Genomic DNA, 19840 nt, shown 5'->3' with positions numbered 1-19840 from the left:
TATGTAATTGAAACCTTGCACATGCAGAATGGAGTAAGAAATACATCTGAGGGGGGCAGCTAGGTGGTGCAGTGAATAGAGGAACGGCCTTGGAGTCACGAGTACCTGGGTTCAAATCCAGTCTCAGACACTTAATAATTACCTAGCCGTGTGGCCTTGGGCAAGCCACTTAACCCCATTGTCTTGAAAAAAATAAAGAAAAAAAAAGAAATACATCTGAAAAGTTTATAATAAATCTAAAAAAACAAAGTTTACATACTAACTGAAATAATTTCCTGTCAAGTGACTCAAAAAAGGAGTTGCATACTATCAAACAATATGAAAATAATAATTCACATAATGAACATAGATAAATAATAAAATTACATTATACTTATAGGAACCATAAATAAGCATCATACAAATATCAGTATTAAACTTGTGTTCTCTAAATGGCACAGCAAAAATTAATTGATTTACAAAAATACATAGTAAGAGTATAAAAAAGAAGTTTTAGAGTTAAATAAATCTAACAAAGATAGCTATAGAATCAAAGTAGTGTATTTTAGGCATGAGAAAAGACATTAAGATAATAAAGGGCAAAACAAGAGTATGCCATATTTCCTATAATGTTGAATGAGTGAAAGAAAATAGTATTATTTATAGTCAGAGTATGAAGGGTGGGGCAGCTAGATGGTACAGTGGATAGAGCACCAGCCCTGAAGTCAGGAGTACCAGAGTTCAAATCCAGCCTCAGAGACTTAATAATTACCTAGCTGTGTGGCCTTGGGCAAGCCTTTTATCCCCATTTGCCTTGCAAAAAAAAAAAAAAAAAAAAAAAAAAATATATATATATATATATATATATATATATATATATGAGGGGCCTAAAAATATCAAAATCAAGGTTTATGATCTATTCATCCTGAAATGAAGAACCATTAAAGTCAGTCAACAAATCAATAAACCTTTATTAAGCAACTGCTATATACTAGGCATTATTCTAAGAACTGGAGATACCAAAAAAAAAAGGAAAAATAACATCTCAGCCCTAATAAGAGAGATTACATATATGCAAATAACTATGTACAAATAAACTAAATATGGGATAAATTGGAAGTGATCCAAAAAAAGAAAGAAACTAGAATTAAGGAGGATTGCAGAAAATGAGATTTTAACATGGACTTGAAGAGAAACAGGAAAGTCAGGAGTCAGAGAGGAGAGAGAGAGAGCATTCCAGGCCCAGGAGATTGCCAGTGAAAACATCCAAGGTAGAAAGAGGGAGTTGACTTGTTCAAAGAATAGCAAGGAAGCCAAGTATCACTGGATCAAAGCATACAAAGGGGTGTAAGATGTAAGAAGACTAGGTGCAGCTAAGTGGTGCAATTGATAGAGCAATGGCCCTGCAGTTAGTAGGACCTCAGTTCAAATCCAGCCTCACACAGTAATTATTGAGCTGTGTGACCTTGGGCAAGTCTTAACTCAAGTACCTTGCAAAAAAAAAACAATTTAAAAAAAGATGTAAGAAGACTGAAAGGGGAGGAACAAATCATAAAGAGCTTTAAAAGCCAAATAGAGGTTTTTTTAATTTAATTTTCTATTTGATCCTGGAGGTGATAGGTTACCATGTACATTTGCTAAGTGGGGATTTGGAATCTGATGCAGTCAGACATATACTTTAGGAATATCATTCTGATGTCTGAATAAAGAATGGTTTGGAATGGGGACAGACTTGGAAGACCAACCAGCAGATTATAGCAATAGTATAGGAATGAGGGATATAAGGGATTATACCAGGGTTCTGACAGTATCATAGGAGAGAAGGAAGCACAGTCAAGAGATGCTACAGACTTGGCAACAGAACAAATTGAGGGAGAAAGGATCAGAGGCCTTAGTGAGAGAAAATGAGAATTCAAAGATGACACTTTAGTTTTCAAGCCCAGACAACTGGCATTATCCTCAGCAAAAGTTATTGAGTAAAAGAAGCATTATCAGAGTAATGCATTAGGAAGATTACCCAGGCAGCAGGGTAAGGAATAGACTATAGAAGAGATCAGCCATAGACAGAACGACCTGTTAGACCACAAAGGTTTAAACTATAATTGTTTCCTAAGGGGTGAAGGGAGGGGACAGGTGAGGAAATATGTTGTAGTAGTAAAAACAACCGAATTTTATGACTTAGGACATAAGAGGATAATAGACAGCAAAGTGTCCAAGTTGATACCAAGTTTAATAACCTGGTAGACTGAGAAAACAATCATGAAATTCTGCTATTTGTATGAAAATGGCAAAATCCTAAGCTTTTTTAGACATGTTTTCTAATATATAAAATGAAAAAGTTTTATTAGATGATTTCACAGAACCTGAATTTGAAGGGACCCCTAATCTTAAACTCTTTCTAACACCTTGGTTTTGAAGCTCTGTGGACATGACTGGTATGTAGAAATATTGATTATTGTTAATATGTAACCATTTACTATTATTTCTATAGAAAGTTAAAGTTTTAAAAAACACTTTCTTTGCAACAAACCTGGGAGGTATGGAATATATGTATTATAATTCCCCTCCCCACAAATAAAGAGAAACCTCAAGAAAAAATAAAGTGAAAAAAGTATGCTTCTCTGTAGACACCATCAGCTCTTTCTTTATCATAAGTCCATCCAAGAAAATGCTTCAATATTTTTCCCACAGTTACTATTGCTAGCTGAATTTCCTTCCATCCTGTTCCTCCTTACCCTCATTTATTCTATTCTCTTTCTCTTTTCTCCCTGTCTCTCCTCAAAAGTATATTGTATCTGACTACCCTCTCCCACAATCTTCCCTCTCTTCTGTCACCTATACCTGTCTTCCTTCCGCCATCCTCTTTCTCTCATGCCTTCCCTCTCTTATTTTCCTCTTGCATAAGATAGATTTCTATACCCAATTGATTGTGTATGTTGTTTCTTTTCTGAGACACTTACAATAAGAGTAAAGGCTCATTCACTCCTCCTCACCTTTCCCCTCTATCACTTCATTGCAAAAGCTTTTCCTTGCCTCTTTTATGTAAAATAACTTACCCCATTCTACCTCTCCTTTCCCTTTCTCCCAATACATTCCTTTTTCACCCATTAAATCTTTTTAATATATTCTACCTTCAAATTCAACTCCCTCCTATGCGTTGTCTACATATGCTCCTTCTAACTGCCCTAATAAATGAGAAGATTCATATGAGCTATCAATATCATCTTCCCATGCAGGAATATACAAACAGTTCAAGATCATTAAGACCCTCGTGATTTGTCCTTCCCATACACCCTCTGTATCCTTCACCTGAATCCTGTATTTGAAAATCAAACTTTCTGTTCAACTGGTCATTTCATCAGGAAAGTTTGAAAGTCCTCTATTTCATTGAATGTCCATTTTTCCCCAGAAAGAGGATGCTTAGTTTTGCTGTAATCAATTCTTAGTTTTAATCCAAGCTCTTTTGCCTTCCAAAGTAACATATTCCAAGCCCTTCAAGTCCTTAATGTAGAAGTTGCTAAATTTTTGTGTTATCCTGAGTGTAGTTCCATGATATTTGAATTGTTTCTTTCTAGCTACTTGCAATATTTTCTCCTTGACTTGGAAGTTCTGAAATTTGGCTATAATATTCCTGGTAGTTTTCACTTTGGGATCTCTTTCAGGAGATGTTAGGTAGATTCTTTCAATTTCTATTTTACCCACTTCTTCTAGGATATTAGGGAAATTTTCCTGAAGAATTTCTTGAAAAATGAAGTCTAGGGTCTTTTTTTTTTGGGGGGGGGGTCATAATTTTCAGGTAGTCTAGTCATTTTTAAATTTTCTTTTCTGGATCTGTTTTCCAAGTCAGTTGTTTTCCAAAGAGATAGTTCACATTTTCTTCTTTAGTTTTTCAATATTTTGGTTTTGTTTTATTGCTTCTTGATTTCTCACAAAATGATCTGCTTCCCTTAGCTCCATTCTACATTTTAAGGAATTACCTTCTTCAGAGAGCTTTTGTATCTCCTTTTCCATCTGGTCAGTTCTGCTTTTTTAAGGCATTCTCTCCTCAGTGGCCTTTTGGATTGCTTTTTTCATTTGACCCAAACTGGTTTTTAAGATGTTATTTTCTTCAGTAATTTTTTATAATTCCTTCACCAAGTTGCTAACTTGGTTTTCATGATTTTCCCCTTATCACTCTCATTTCTCTTCCCAATTTTTCCTTTACCTCCCTTACTTGATTTTCAAAGTCTTTTTTGAGCTCTCCCAAAGCCTGAGACCAATTTATATTTGTCTTTGGAGGCTTTGCATACAGAAACTTTGACCTTGTTATCTCCTGAATGCATATTTTGATCCTCCATAGGACCAAAGGAATTGTCTTTGGTGGAATTTTTCTTCGGGTATTTGTTCATTTACCCAGTTTGTGACTTGATTTTCACTCTTTGTTAAGGTGGAGTTCTGCTTCTAGAGTAGAGAGTGCACCATCCCAAGTTTTTTGAGGATTTTTGCAGCTGTTTTCAGGGACATCACCTCCCTACCGGGATCTCAGTTCTTCCAAGGTCTTACAATAGACTCTGACTGCTCTCCTAGCCTGAGCTCTGGTGTGTAAATGACCACAAGTCTCCTTTCTGCCCTGGAATCATGAGGACAGTTCCTGTTCCATTATGGCAGTAAAGCTCCCTTTTCTGAGATTGGGGTCCCAGACTCTGACCTGGATCTAAATATAGACAAAGCAACAGAGTCTTGCCTCAGGAATAGCAGAGACCTTTGCAATCTCCCCATCCTCCTTATCATCTGTGGACTGAGCTCTCTGGAAGCAGCTGCTGGGGGGGTGGTTCCCTGCCAAGTGACTGCCTGACAGGTGACTCCCAAAACATAGATCAGGGGGCCTCCCCAGGGACCCAGGAGACCTGTAGGCTGTTCCTGGATGCCTGGAAGTGGTTTGCTCTACCGAGGCTTGTGCTGTGCTATAGCCCTTTCTAACTCTGGTGTAACAGACTTTTCTTGCAGATCTTCCAAGTTGTCTTGGGCTGGAAAATTGTTTCACTCAGTCATTTGTGGGTTCTGCCACTCTAGAATTTAGATATTTAAAGGTATTTGGAGTGGTCTGGGGGAGAACTTGTGGGAATTCCTGCCATTATTCTGCCATCTTGACTCCATCCCCCTCCAGAATAATTTTTTTACATGCAAACAAAAATGTATCAGGTTACAAAAGAAATGAAATAGTTGCTAAAATAACTGCTTTTTAAGAACAAGTTCATAATTCCCATGTTGAGAATCCCTGATAGTTAAAAACCTTATTTTCAATATGAGGAAGCTGAGATCTAGAAAAGTTAAATGGCTTGCTCAATAGTAGATCATAAGACATAAATAATAATAATAATACAATCATAATTTAATAAATTCCTATTGACTCTATTCAATAGAAAAGTCAAGAAGTAAATACAAGTCCTCTGACTACAGTGTATTCCTACCCTCTACTTTTTCCATTGTACTAAGCTGCCTGGCCTTAGACTCTCTGCCTTTGCCCTGCTTATGGGCCAATCTGAACACTGAGGTAGCACCTTCATTTCCCTAATTCTCCATCCCCTAAATACCTGTCAGAAATACCAGCATGATCATCTTTCAGCTCCTCTTCAAAGTCCCTTCCTAGAGCATCCCAGGACTTGCTCCCACTTCCAATGAGAAAGGATACCTATTCCCTATACTTACTACACCTCTCTATCTCCACTAGATAGAAGTTATCACCTCTTTAAAGGTCATTTTCAATTTTTACTTTGGGGGAGGGGGAACAAGGGAAAGAGGGGGTCAAGTCTACTGCTCTGAATAGCCCTGGCCTAGTGAAGGCAAAAGGATATTCTTCCTTGTCTTTTTGTGCTTTGATGGGGCCACTGTCTCCTAAAGAACTGATGGCTTTGCATTTCAAAAAGTCTCCAGAGCCTGCTCAAGGGCATCCTTGTATAATTCTCTATAAATTTTCTTCCAGAGAGTCATAAGACTGTAGGATATGAAGCTGGAAAAGACCTTAGAAATCATCTGGCTCATCCTTTTGGACAGTCTCCTATCTTTCTACATCTTACTTCTTTATTTAATGAGATAATAATTATAAAGCACTTATAACAATATCTAGCATATCATAACTGCTATATAAATGTTAGCTATTATTATCATTATATTTCCAAAGCTCTACTAAAGACTATAAACCAATAGGTGTTACACCTTCTTTTTCCTGGAGTCTGAGACTTTCTCCGGGATGAATCTCTGGATTTAAAAATCTTGCTTGTCAAGTCATTTGCTTTGTTTTCCCTCAAGCCTTAATAGACCACACCCCTCAGGACAATTCTGTCCCACTCCCAGACTCCCATTTGACAGTTCCTCCTTCCAGATGACCCCAGAATGTCACTACAGAGGAACTGCAGATGGACCCATAGAGGCATTTCTGCAAGTCCTGTTCTGGGGAGGAGTATGGTCCTAATCTTCTGTCAAATGCAGGGTAGTGCTGCTTATATACACCACTGATTCAGGGATGTTGAGCTACCACATCAAAATCATTGACCCTGATAGGTCAATTATGGTTGAGTGGCAAACAAGTCTTCAACTTCCCCTAACCTCAGGTTCTGTGACCTTGATTTTGTTTTACTTTTTATACTAGTTTAATATTTTTTCCAATTAATTGTAATCATAATTCTAACATCCATTTTTTAAAATTTAGAATATCAAATTCTCTCCCTCCCCTGTTCCCTCATTGAGAAAATAAGCAATTTGATATAGTTGCTTATAACTGCATGGGAAGTTATGTAATACATAAGTCCATATTAGTCATGTTGGAAAAGAAAATGCAGACAAAAAAAAACAAAAAAGAAATAAAAATAAAGTTGTTTTATTTTAAAGTATGCTTCCATCTGAAATTAGATTTCATCAGTTCTTTCTCTAGAGGTGGACAGAAGTTTTCATCCTAAGTCATTTGGAGTTTTTTTGGATCTCTGTTTTACTGAAAATAGCTAAATCATTCACAATATTATTACATTCACAGTATTATTATTGTTGTTGCTCTGCACAATATTCTGTTGGTTCTGCTCACTTCATTTTGCATCTGATTTCTTTCCAGGTTTTTCAGAAAACATCCTGCTCATCGTTTCCTATAGCACAATAATATTTCATTCTGATCTTTTATCACAGCTTATTCAGCTACTCCCCAATTGATGACTATCCCTTCAATTTCCTGTTCTTTGACACAACAAAAAAGAGCTGCTATAAATATTTTTGTATATAAAGGTCCCCCTGTTCCTTTTATCTTGGAATACATCTAGAGTGATATTGCTGGAGTGCACAAGGAGTGCATGGTTTTATATAACCTTTGGATATAGGTTCAAAATTGCTCAACAGAATGGTTGGATCAGTTCACAACCTCAACAGTGCTTTAATATCCCAATTTTCTCACATCCCTTCTATGTTTGGCATTTTCCTTTTCTGTCACATTAACCAAACTGATAGATTTAAGATGATACTTCAGAGTTGTTTTAATTTGCACTTCACTAATCAATAGTGATTTAGAATATTTTTCCTATGACTATATACTGCTTTGATTTCTTTGAAAATTGCCTGAGCATATCCTTTGACCATTTATCAATTTGGAAATGACTTAGGGAATAAATTTGACTCCATTTTCTATGTATTTAAGAACTGAAGTCTTTGTCAGAGAAACTTGATGCAAAAAATTTTTTTCATAGTAGATTTTTCCTTCCATCCTATTTCCCCCTATTTATTCTACTCTTACTTTCCTTTCACTCTATCCTTTCTCAAAAGTGTTTTGCTGATGACCAGTCTCCCCCAATCTGCCCTTCCTTTTATCAGTCCTTTCCTTATCCCCTTCTCCTTCTACTTCCCTGAAGAGTAGATTCTATATCCAAATGAGAGTGTATATTATTCCCTCTTTGAGACAATTCTGATTCTAAACTAAGGTTTAAGGGCTCTCCCCCACCTCCTTATGTCACTTTCCACAGTAAAAATTCTTTAATGCTTCTTTTATGAAGATAATTTACCTCATTCTACCTCTCCCTTCCCCCTGATCCCAGTGCATTTTTCTTTTACACTTTAATTTTACTTTTTTAGATATCATCCCATCATATTCAGTTCACATCTGTGCCCTCTATCTATGTAAATTCCCTCTATCTGTCCTAATAAGGAGGAAATTCTTAGGAATTATTAGTATCATTTTCCCATGTAGGACTGTAAACAATTTTACCTTGTTGATTACCTTATGATTTCTCTTTCCTGTTTACTCTTTTATGCTTTTCTTGAGTCTTGTATTTGAAAGTCAAAATTTTCTATTCAACTGGTCTTTTGATCAGGAATGCTAGAAAGTTTTCTATTTCATTAAAAATCCATTTTTTTCCTGATGGTTTATTTATTTACTTATAGTTTTGTTGGGTTGTAATCCAAGCTTCTCTGCCCTCCAGAATACAGTATCCCAAACCCTCTAGTCCCTTAATGTAGAATCTGCTAAATCATGTGCTATTTGACTATGGATCCATGATACTTGAATTGCTTCTTTCTGGCTCCTTGCAATATTTTCTCCTTGACCTGAGAGCTCTGGAATTTGACTATAATATTCTTGGGAGTTTTTGTTTTGGAATGTGTTTCAGGAGGTAATTACTTATTCTTTCCCATTCTATTTCACCCTCTGATTCTAGAATAGCAGGACAGTTTTCCTTCATGGTTTTCTTTTTTTTCTTTTAATAATTTATTTATTTTTCCAGTTATATGTAAAGATTGTTTTCAACTTTCATTTTTTGTGATGTTTTCTCCCTCCCATCTTGCCTCCCCCATCCTAAGATAGCAAGTAATCTTGTGTGTGTGTGTGTGTGTGTGTGTGTGTGTGTGTATGCATAATCACTTCATAATTTCTTGAAAGATGATGTCTAGACTTTTTTTTAATTATGGCCTTTAGGCAGTCCAGTAATTCTTAAATTATCTCTCCTGGATCTATTTTCCAGGTCAGTTGTTTTTCTAATGAGATATTTTACATTTTCTTCTTTTTTTCATTCTTTTGATTTTGTTTTATTTCTTGATGTCCCATGGAGCCATTAGCTTCCACTTGCCCAATTCTAATTTTTAAGGAATTATTTTCTTCAGGGATCTTTTATACTTCTGTTTCCATTTGACCAATTATACTTTTAAGTTATTCTTTTCTACAGCGATGTTTTTTTAGGTTTTTGCAAGGCAAATGGGGTTAAGTGACTTGCCCAAGGCCACACAGCTAGGTAATTATTAAGTGTCTGAGGCTGGATTTAAACTCAGGTATGCCTGACTCCAGGGCAGGTACTCTATCCACTGCACCACCTAGCTGCCCCTCTACAGTGAATTTTTGTATATTTTTTTTTCCATTAGGTCAGTTCTGCTTTTAAGGAGGTCTTCTCTTCATTGAATTTTTATTTATCTTTTAGCATTTGACATATTCTACTTTTTTAAGATATTATTTTCTGTAGTATTTTTTGTGTCTCCTTTACCAATTATTAACATTTTTTTCATTGTTGTCTTTTTTTGCTCTCATTTCTTTTTCTGATTTTTCCTCTGTTACTCTTATTTTCTTATTTTTAATATCTTTTTGGAGTTCTTCCAAGAAATCTTTTTTGGCCTTAAGCCCAATTCACATTTTTCCTTTGAGGCTTCATGTAGATGTTTTGACTTTATTGTCTCCTTCTGAGTTTATGTTTTAATGTTCCCTTGTCACCTCAGTAACTTTTCTTGTTAATATAGTATGGTTCTTTTTTGTCATTTGCTCATTTTCCTGCCTTTTTCTTGACTTTAAACTGTAAAAGTTTGGCTCTGCTCCCAGAGTAGAGGGAGCCTTGTCCCCAGCTTCAATCTTTCCTTCTACTATTTTCTTGGTTAGTTCTGGAGGTCTGTAAGTTTTCAGTATTTCCAAGGTTGTATGATCTAAGAAAAAGTGAGGTAACATATCTTCTGGCCTGTACTTTTGGTCTGTGAGTGACCACAAGTATTCTTTTCTGTCTTGAAATTGTGACCAGGGTTCCTATTTCTCTATTGCTGTATTCTTCTTCCTGGGAATACAACTGAAACCTCATATGAGCAATGCAACAAGTTCTGTTCTCAGTGCCAAGTCCCTGACTGTCTGTAGGCTGAGAGCTCCAGACACCTCTAATGATATCTATTCAGTCACTCCAAATGCTTGTTGTTGCCTTGCTTGGGCATGGCCTGCACTGAGCTTCAATCTACTCTCACAATCCCAGTGAGATATACCTTTCCTGCTCACTTTTGGGCTGGAAAATTGTTTTGCCCCAACTTTTTGTTGGTTCTGCCATTCCAGAATTTGTTCTGAGGGTTTTTTAAATTGTTTGGAGGGGAATTTGGATGAGCTTGGGCAATTCTCTGCTGTTATTATGCCATCTTGGCTTCCTTTTTTTTTTACTCTGATAATTATAGTTGAATAGAATTGGTTTTCTTCATATTCCTATTGAAACAAATAAAAATCCCAAGAGACAGAGTTTCTGAGTAATTAATAAAAATTTATTTATTAGGCTAACCAGTAATCAATAAATTGATAACCAGTGGTTTCTCTCGCTAACCAAAAACACCTAGGGAGACCCTGAAATGCCTTGAATTCTTTATGAAAAGGAATCTTCCTGTGAAAACCAGTCTTGATTGGTGAACATTTAATGAGAAGGTGGGCCAAGTCTTTAGCTCTTCCTGCTGAAATTGTGGGTAGATCATGAGACTCAGCAGTCATTTCCATCCAGATCTCTCAAGCTGATTTTCTCCTTCACAATCTGAGTAACCCTAAATTCTAATGGAGGGGACCAAGAAGAGGGGCTCCTTTCCCCAGGGTAAAGATTTTCCCAGACTGAATTCTCTAAACAGAAATTATGTCTGCCAGATAAATGGGGTCTTATTGAAGGGTATGCTCCCTTAAAGGCTAGCAGCAATCTCATTCACCACTCATGTCCATTCAAAGTCTGATAGACTTTAACAGGAGTTGGAACTTTATTGAAAATATAAAGAAAAGGATGGATCACAATTAATTATTAGTTGCTAATATATTAGTATAATATTAATTTCCCTCACTATGTACTATATTTCATGCATTTAAAAGCATTGTTGTTATCAGACAATTTTAAAGGATTTGTGATGTAAAATTCCATCCACATCCAGAGAAGAAATTATGGAGTCTGAATACAGAGCAAAGCATTTTATTATCAATTTTCAAAATTTGTATTATGCTTTATGGTTTTTCCCTGTCTCATTTTTTCCTTTTGTTCTGATTCTTCTTTCACAACATTATTAATACAGAAATATGTTTAACATAGTTGTACATGTATGACCTGTATCAGTTTACTCATTGTCAAGGGGAGGGGGAAGGGAAAGAAAGGAAGGAGGAAAATGTAGAGCTCAAAACTTACAGAAAAATGAATGTTGAAAACTTTCTTTGCATTCAGTTAGAAAAATAAAATTTTTTCTTTTTTTTAGAAAGATTTTTTTATTTTGAGTTTTACAATTTTTCCCCCATTCTTGCTTCCATCCCCCCCACCCCCCATAGAAGGCATTCTGTTAGTCTTTACATTGGTTCCATGTTATACATTGATCTCAGTTGAATGTGATGACAGAGAAATCAAATCCTTAAGGAAGAAAAATAAAGTATAAGATAATAAAATTATATAATAATATTTTTTTTCTAATGTGACTGTAATAGTCTTTGATCTTTATTCAAAGTCCATAATTCTCTGGATACAGGTGATATTCTCCATTGCAGATAGCCCAAAACTGTCCCTGGTTGTTGTACTGATGGAATGAACAAGTCCATCAAGGTTGATCATCACTCCCATGTTGCTATTAGGGTGTACAGTGTTTTTCTGGTTCTGCTCATCTCACTCAGCATCAGTTCATGCAAATCCTTCTAGGCTTCCCTGAATTCTCATCCCTCCTGGTTTCTAATAGAACAATAGTGTTCCATGACATACAAATATCAGTTTGTTAAGCCATTCCTCAATTAAAGGACATTCACTTAATTTCCAATTCTTTGCCACCATAAACAGGGCTGCTATTAATAGGAAAAATAAATAATTTTTAAAAAATAAAATGCAATTATCATTGTGAGAAGAGTTCATCAGACTACCAAAGAGATCCATGCTACCAAAAAAAACCCTCTATCTACCCCAAACCCATCAAGGGCTTTACATTTTTCTAAATTCAGACTCATAATCACTCCTAGGAGCAGCCCACATCCTACTGAAGTCTTATCCACTCCTCCATTTATATATATAATATATATATTCATATTCTTATCATATAACCAGCATTCACCTCTGAGTATGTAGGTCAGATTGATTAACAGTATACCAGTTGTATCACTTGTCTGACACCTATTAATACTCTGTAAATTTTACTCAAGTAAAATTAAGGTAACAAGCATATTAAGTCTCTACAATGTGTCAACTACTGGTCCCCCCCAAAAAAATTCCTGTTACATCGAGATTCCCTACTATACTGATACTAAAATAACCCATCCTTATGTTATATAGAGTTCCCACCTGAATTGTGGACATTACATGATTCCTCCTAGGTCCTCCTCTTATATACCCCAAATGAGATTCAGCTTCTATGAAAATTGCTGCAAATAACTGGGGTTTTATCCACTTCAGTCTATAATCCCAAAACCACTTCCAGACAATTAAGAAGTTTCCTAATCAGTAGATGATTTGTGGTGATCCTTGAAATTCACCCTCCCTTTATTTGAAAACAATGGGGGGAAGGTTTTATCATGGATATTATAGTCTTCCTCTGACTCAAGAAGACTTGAATTAAATCTCCCTTTTACCAAACCAACTATGTGACCTTAGGCAAGTCCCTCAATCTCTCCTCAGTGTTCTAGACAACTCTCTAAGACTGTAAATTACTAAGCAGGCACTGATTTCTATTGGTAGAAGTTCCTCACCAGAAGCTCCCAAAACCAAAGAAATCACTGGTTGAAATCAATGAGCTGGTCAAAGAGGGGGGAGGGGGGTTAGGGTTATCAACCAGAAGAAAAAAAACTAGTTCCACTCAATCAGTTCACTTCCAAAGTGTCTCAAAATAGACACTCCTTTCTTAATAAATATCCATGGAAAACTATCCAGTTTTGAATGAATGAAATAACATTAAGCTGTTAAGCAGAGGGAATACAAATAGAAAAAGCAGGCCCATCTAATAGAGAGAAGCGACATTTATAGAAAGGTTCTTTTGCAAGATGGATAGACAGACCCAGGATATACAGGCTATCATTGGGTGGGATACCTTAGGGAAGTTCATTTCACTTTGAGAAGGGAGAGTGATTCTAAGAATGGCAGATGGGTGATGCAGTGAACAGAATGCCAGGTCTGAAATCTGGTGGGACCCCAAGACACTGTGGTACACTAGACAAGTCACTTAATCCTCTTTGCCTTAGTTTCCTCATCTGTACAATGAGCTAGAGAAGGAAATGGAGAGCCATTCCAGTATCTTTGACAAGAAAAACCTAAAAACAATCAGAATAATAGTGATTCTACAAATCAGATGAAAGGTTCCCTCTAACAAGGGTAGGGTTGGAGGAAAAGAGGTAGTCAGTGTTCAGCAAGAAAAGAGAAAGGGAAAAGGGGAATTAGAGGGAGAGTTGGGGGGATAGAAACTGGCCCTGGGGAGAAAAAAAGAAGAGGTCACTTAACAAGGTCAAAGTTCCTCTAGAGGGAAAAAAAAGGCTTACTCTTCAAATTAGGGACTCCTGGAGGACAGGGCTATGTCTTTTTTTAAAATTCACTCCATAATCTACCTGCTCTAAGTGTGGATTTCCTGAAGTTAACCCACCTTATTCTTTGATTTAGGAGCCAGGAAGATGACAGAACCACAGATGTTCTCAGAAAAGGAGAAAAAACTCAGGAAGTCAACTTCCAAAAAGAGGGAGAGAGAGATGGGGAAACGGGAGCAGGAAGCCTCTGCAGAAAAGACGTTGGCAGGAAATAAATTTAGGTTAGGGGAGAATTCAGGACGGAACCCAAACAACGAATGGAAGAAGTTAATGACAACAAAGATGACGGGGAAATGCATGGTATCCCGATACAGGGAAGACCTCAAGGTGAGGAATCAGTGCGGGAAACCTGGTCCTTTTGAGATGACCACGTTTCTGAAAAAGTACCCAGGTAACCCGCTGCGCAAGGACCCGACTTCCTTCCCCCCAGTGGAGGCGAAGCGCTACCTGCTTTTTGTGGAGCCCGGGAAGGTGAGTTCTGGTAAAACCTTTGAGAGCAACAGCAGCAGCCAAGAAAACACGGATTGGGGGTTGCTCCTGCAGCCAGCCACGGAACAGGAGAAACTCCTCTTTGGAGTGCTGAAGGCTTCCGAGGCTCGAAACCGAATCCGAGCGCTGCGACTTCGGTATATACGGATGAGGGTAAGAGAAGTAGCTAGGACACCAACTATTAAAAATATATATATATCTCTTACTCAAGGGAGGCTTCTTAGACATTACCAAAGACCTTTGTGGGGGGATATAATAAGTTCTGCCCACTTACCCAATACCCTAGGGGTTTTGAATCCTTGATTCCTCACATCAGCCATCCCTGGGATAGCCTCAAATCTGGGAGCTTGGCTGGGGGGGAGGGGGGGAGAAAGGGGAAGGAGAGGAGGAAGGCTTAGAATTCAAGGTCCCAATCCTGGGGAAACTTGATGGGGGAGCCCCCTCAAAGGGTGTACAACCCTAGAAGAATGGGACACAAGATGCAACATTATCTTGGGTGGGTGGGGAATTGGGTCCACAGGCTGAGGAGATAAAGCACCTGATAAGCAGACAGAAAACAGCCGCGGCAGCAATCCGACTTGAAATATTCCTGCCCCCTCATCTGAGCCACAAGAAGATCCCGGACTGTCTGGACAGACGTGAGGTGCCACAAGCCCCAGGGAGGCTGGGAGGGGTGCTATAGGTGGGACCCCAGTGTCTCTGGGGAAGGAGGAGAATAGGTAGAGCCAGTGATATAATTCAATTCATACAACTGGCAGAGTCTTGAAAAATAGTGTATAAAATTGAATCCTGTTGTACGGGAGGCAAAGAACTCTTCCCCACCCTACCCCTACCCCTACCCCATCCCTACCCACCGAACAAAGGCAATCCCATCCCTAATATCATTGGTTTAACTCTAGTTTTCCTTTTACTTAAAGAGGGACTGATCTTTATCCCGAGGAATATCCCTCTAGGACTTCCTACCCCAAACCCTATAAAGCCAGGCAGAAAGAAGAGGTGAGCTAGAATTCAGGACTATGACAGAGGGATATTTTGCCTTAAAATGTGCCTTGTAATTATCCATGAATTTTGATTCTCCAGGATTCCCTTGGCTAAAGGTATCCTGCCCAACTCTCTCCCTAAACCTCAAGATTTCTTTTTTCCACAAATTCATAACATATTCATTTGGTCTGGGGGCAAGAAGGTGGTAAAAATATTCCCTTTCCCTCAGGCACTTCTGTCCCTCTAGGCTCACTGATTTCCTCCCAGTTAACTCAATTCCACCTTTGTCTTTCTGTCCTCTTAAATATCTCTTATCTTCCCTGAGACATTCCTGTCACCTCATTGACTCCTGTATTTCAAAGAATCTATACTTCTTTTGTCACTTCTCTCCCCCTAAATTATTACTGTCCCCTCAATCATAATTGTTCATGTCATTGATATCTAGTCCCATCGAGTTATAACCCTCAGGTTCTCCAGTCTCTGGTTGCTCCTGTAACATCAAATCACTCTTGTCATTCCCGTCACTTCATTCATTCCTGTTACCCTGAGCCATACCTATATTCCAAAGTCGTTCTTGTCCTTAACAAATCCTGATTTCTCTCAGTCTTTCCTGCCCCTCTTCAATTATTAATGTCCCTTCTCAATCACACCTACCTGCCTTAGACACAGCTGTCTCCCCTCAGTCATTCCTATCCTTGAGTCACTATATTCCCCATGCCCATTTAGTTTCTCCTGTCTCTCCAACTTCCCTCCCCCACCATCCTAGAGGGCTCGAGTAGAGGTCATCCTGCAAGAAGACAACACCTATTCAATGTTCAGATGATTTGGAGGAGAAAGTTAGGGATCATTTTCCCTATGACTTCAAGTTCTCAACCAAAAAGGAAAAGAAAAAAATGAGAGAAGAATTCTATTTATCTGGATCTCTTATTTTCTATCAAAGTATTCCATGATGGCCTGCCTAAGACTCTAATTTTATGATTAAAAATTGGGTACCTGCGTCAGGTATATGCCCGTATTCTGGCTTTAGCACCACACAAACAAGTCTCTTTGGTCCAGGCAACATTACAGACATACATAATGGATACAGACACTAGGCAACACTTTGCTGAAATCTAGATCAGGAATGCTCTAGAAAAATAAATGGATTTCATGAGAATATCTGACAAAGTCTTTTGTACTAACTTTATGGATAAGGAAAAGAGAGAATGCTAAATAATTGTCCCAAACTAAATTTGGAACTAATCAAATGACTGGACCCAAAGAATAGTTCACCTTATGGAAAGTCTCAAGAGAAATACTCCAGCAATCAGTTCTAGACCTTGTAACTATTCAATATTATCAGTGGCTTGAATAGATCAAAAGAGCTTTGTTGATGAGCTGAAATTGAGAGAGATGGACAATAGGTTGAATGGCAGAATGCAAAAAAAGCTAGTAGGCTAGAATGATTGGGCCAAAACTAATGAGATGAAGGTTAATAGAGATAAATGAAAATTCTGATTCAAGCTTTAAAAAAAAATCAAATATGCAAAATACAGGGAAACTTTTCTAGACAACAGTTCAAGTGGGGGGAGGGTGGAAATCAAGGGTTCTAGTAGATACAACTCAATATGAGTCAACAGAATGACATGGCAATATGGCTATGTGATCCTAGAGCAAATTCATAAAAGTAGAGTGTCTCCAATGAGTAAAGTCATGTAGTCCAATTCTAATCCACCCTGATGCAATCCTGATGTGATCAGACTACATGTGGGATATTATGCCCCAGGTATCATATTTTAGGAAGCATACTTATAAGTATAAAGGAGTGTATATAAAGAAGAATATGAGCTCATACTATTCAAGAATCAGTCGAAATACCTAAGATATTTATCCAGGAAAAGAGAAGACTTAGGGGAACATAAGTTTTCAAGTATTTGAAGATCTTCCATGTCAAAGACAACTTTGATTTGCTTAGCCAATTTTAAAGAACAGAACTAGAAACAATAGAAGCTTCAGAGGCAGATACCAACTCAACTATTAGAGCTGGCTAATTGTTGAATGAGTGCCAAAGGAGAGAGGACCCCTCAATTTTGCAGGTCTCCAAAAAGAGGAACACTTGTGCAGGTGATTCCTACTCAAGTACTAGCTGGAATAATTGACCTCTGAACCCCTTCCAACTTGAGATTCTTTTATTTCTCTGTGTATCTTTTCTATTGTTGTTTAATTGTTCAATTTTATCTGATTCTTTGTAATTCTGTATGGCCTTTAATTAGTGAAAAGACTAGAGTGGTTTACCACTTTCTTCTCCAGTGGATTAAGACAGAAATTAGGTACTTTGCCAAGGTTTACAATTATTTCTTGGCTGTGGTCACATTTGAACCCAGTTCTTCCAGCCTTCAAACCCAGCACTCTATCAACTAGGCTATCTAGTTGTCACCAACAACATCAACAAATGATTCTCTTCTTTCTCTGGGTATCCTGGTTGCTTTTGTGTTATTTTATGTTCAACTCCTTCACTTTCTGAAGTTTCTGCTGCCTTTGGCCTTCATCCAAAGTCAGTTGTTTTCTAAACTCAGAAACAGAAGAGTGTTGGAAGGCCCCTTCAGTTTAGAAAAAAGGAAAAAGATTCTTTTTATATCTACTGAGAAGAAGAGGAGGAGGGAATGGGAAGCAGAGAAGAATAGATCTCTGTTATTTGGGAGATCTTAGTTGAGGAGGTATAGCTCTACCTTCAGGGAGTTTCCAATAAGAGAGGAACCAAATCACCTAATTCAAGGAATTTGTTATGACACAATCCCAGAGATTTCCTCCAAAGAGATTCTGCCCCAAACCTAGATCAACAAACATTAAGTGCCTACTATTACAGTACACCATGCCATGCTATAGATACAATAACAAAAGGATTTTTCACACTCCTTAGCTGGGGGCTCCTGAGGGGAATATAACAAATAAGTAATCACAAATCTAGGCAAAGTAATGTCAAAAGAAGTACAACAGGAAGGATTGTGAAAGGCCGCCTACAGAAGGTGACACCTGAGCTGCAATTTGGGTAGGAGTGGGGTAGGGAGAGAGACTGTAAGGATTTGGAGGCAGACAATAGAATATAGGCTAGCTTTGCTGGAATGGAGATTTTGTGAAGAGGAAAAATCCGAAATCAAACTGAAAAAGTAGGAAGAAACCCAGAAGTGAAAAACTTTCTGTCAGGCTCAGAATTTTGTATTATTCTAGAAGCAGTAGGAAACCACTAAAGGTTTTGAGTAGGGGACTGACATGGCCTGATAGGTGCTTTGGGAAAGTCAGTTCAGTAGGAGACTGCATTGGTTAATGGAAAGAATAGAAGCAGGGAGAACAATTAGTAACCTATTACAATAGCTTAAGTGAAAAGTTGTAAAAGTGTGAATCATGGTAAAGTGTGTGAGTAGAGAAAAAGAGAAAGTAAAGGAAAAAAATGAAAAGTTATAAAGGTGCATTGGATAGGACCTGACAACTTATTGGACATGAGCATAAAAAAGGAACAAAGAGTTAAGAAGGAATTCTTAACTGAATGCCTGAAAGGATGATTATATTCCCAAAAAGAAGAGGGAAATATGGAAGAGAGATAGGTTTGAGAAGAAATGAATTCCATTTTTGACATGCTGGAGATGCTGGTGGTACATCCAGGTTGAAATGGCTCGCAATCAGTTGCTTGATGGGGAATTGAAGTCTAAGAGATTAAGACTAGATATTTGGACTTCAGAGTCATCTGAATAGAGAGGATCCATAGGAACTAAAGAAATCACTTTCAAGAGAGATGAAAGAAGAATATCTAGGACAGAAGGCTTAGGGGATGGTGTCCACATGTATAGGATAAGGCTGGGGCTGGGGGGAGGGGAAGAGGTGGAGTGTAGAAGGAACAATTGAGACAGGAAGAATTCCAGGAGAGAGCAATATCTCAGAAGCCAAGTGAAAATAGAGAATCCCACCATTGGGAGTGGTCACTGGTGTTGAAAGATGCAAAGAAGTCAAATATAATCCCTGAGAAATGGCCATTGGATCAACCTGTTAGATTTCAGTCAATCTTAAATGATTAAAGGAGTATCAAGGTCTCCCTTAAAGAGATGGCAATGATGTTCAGGGAACTTTTGTTGGTTGGTTGCTTAGTTGGTTAGTTAGTTTTTTTGGATAGGGAAGGAGATCTGGGCATATTGACAGGAGAGGGAAAACCAGTGGATAAGAGAAAAAAAGAACAATAATAAAATAGGAATAAAATAAAAGATTATAGGAATTTAAGAATGCAAGTAGAAGGGATGATTTCAGAGACTGACACAAGGGTAAAAGATGGATGGATGAATGGATGGATGGATGGATGGATGGATGGATGGATGGATGGATGAATGGATGGATGTGAGGAATTCTGAGGTGAAGATTAAGGGATACCAATTCACATTGGATAGCCTCTTTTACTAGTAAAGTAAGTGGCAGATACTGGAAAGTAGAGAGGGAGAGGGAGAAGGTGGTGGAGGTTTCAGAAGAGGTTTGAGAAAAGACTTCTAATGTGTGCACGATTTTGATTTTGGTTTTTGTTTTTAGGGGAAAGGAGAAAGGGAAGCAGTAAATAAGAAGAGACTGAAAATAAGAATAAGAAGGACTGGGTGGGAAGGGGGGGAGGATAAACTCCTA

General features: G+C 37.8%; 1 protein-coding gene and 1 long non-coding RNA gene across 2 annotated transcripts in view; one reads left to right on the top strand and one right to left on the bottom strand.

The window, feature by feature from the left end:
• The window catches only part of LKAAEAR1 (LKAAEAR motif containing 1), a 31507-nt gene extending 15149 nt beyond the window's left edge, over positions 1-16358 (top strand). Inside the window, exons 2-4 of the mRNA XM_074210531.1 lie at positions 13809-14374; positions 14742-14864; positions 15969-16358. Of these exons, the coding sequence (XP_074066632.1) occupies positions 13820-14374; positions 14742-14864; positions 15969-16025 (735 nt within the window). The 5' untranslated portion in view covers positions 13809-13819 and the 3' untranslated portion in view covers positions 16026-16358. The remainder of the gene's footprint in view (positions 1-13808; positions 14375-14741; positions 14865-15968) is intronic.
• LOC141505046 (uncharacterized) overlaps positions 1-19840 on the bottom strand; it is a 68391-nt gene that overhangs the window by 45490 nt on the left and 3061 nt on the right. The gene's annotated exons all lie outside the window — the stretch shown is intronic.

This window comes from Macrotis lagotis, chromosome 1 (assembly GCF_037893015.1).
Source record: "Macrotis lagotis isolate mMagLag1 chromosome 1, bilby.v1.9.chrom.fasta, whole genome shotgun sequence".
Classification (NCBI taxonomy): domain Eukaryota; kingdom Metazoa; phylum Chordata; class Mammalia; order Peramelemorphia; family Peramelidae; genus Macrotis; species Macrotis lagotis.
Note: the sequence above shows the minus strand (reverse complement) of the source record. Positions and strands in the feature narration are given on the sequence as shown.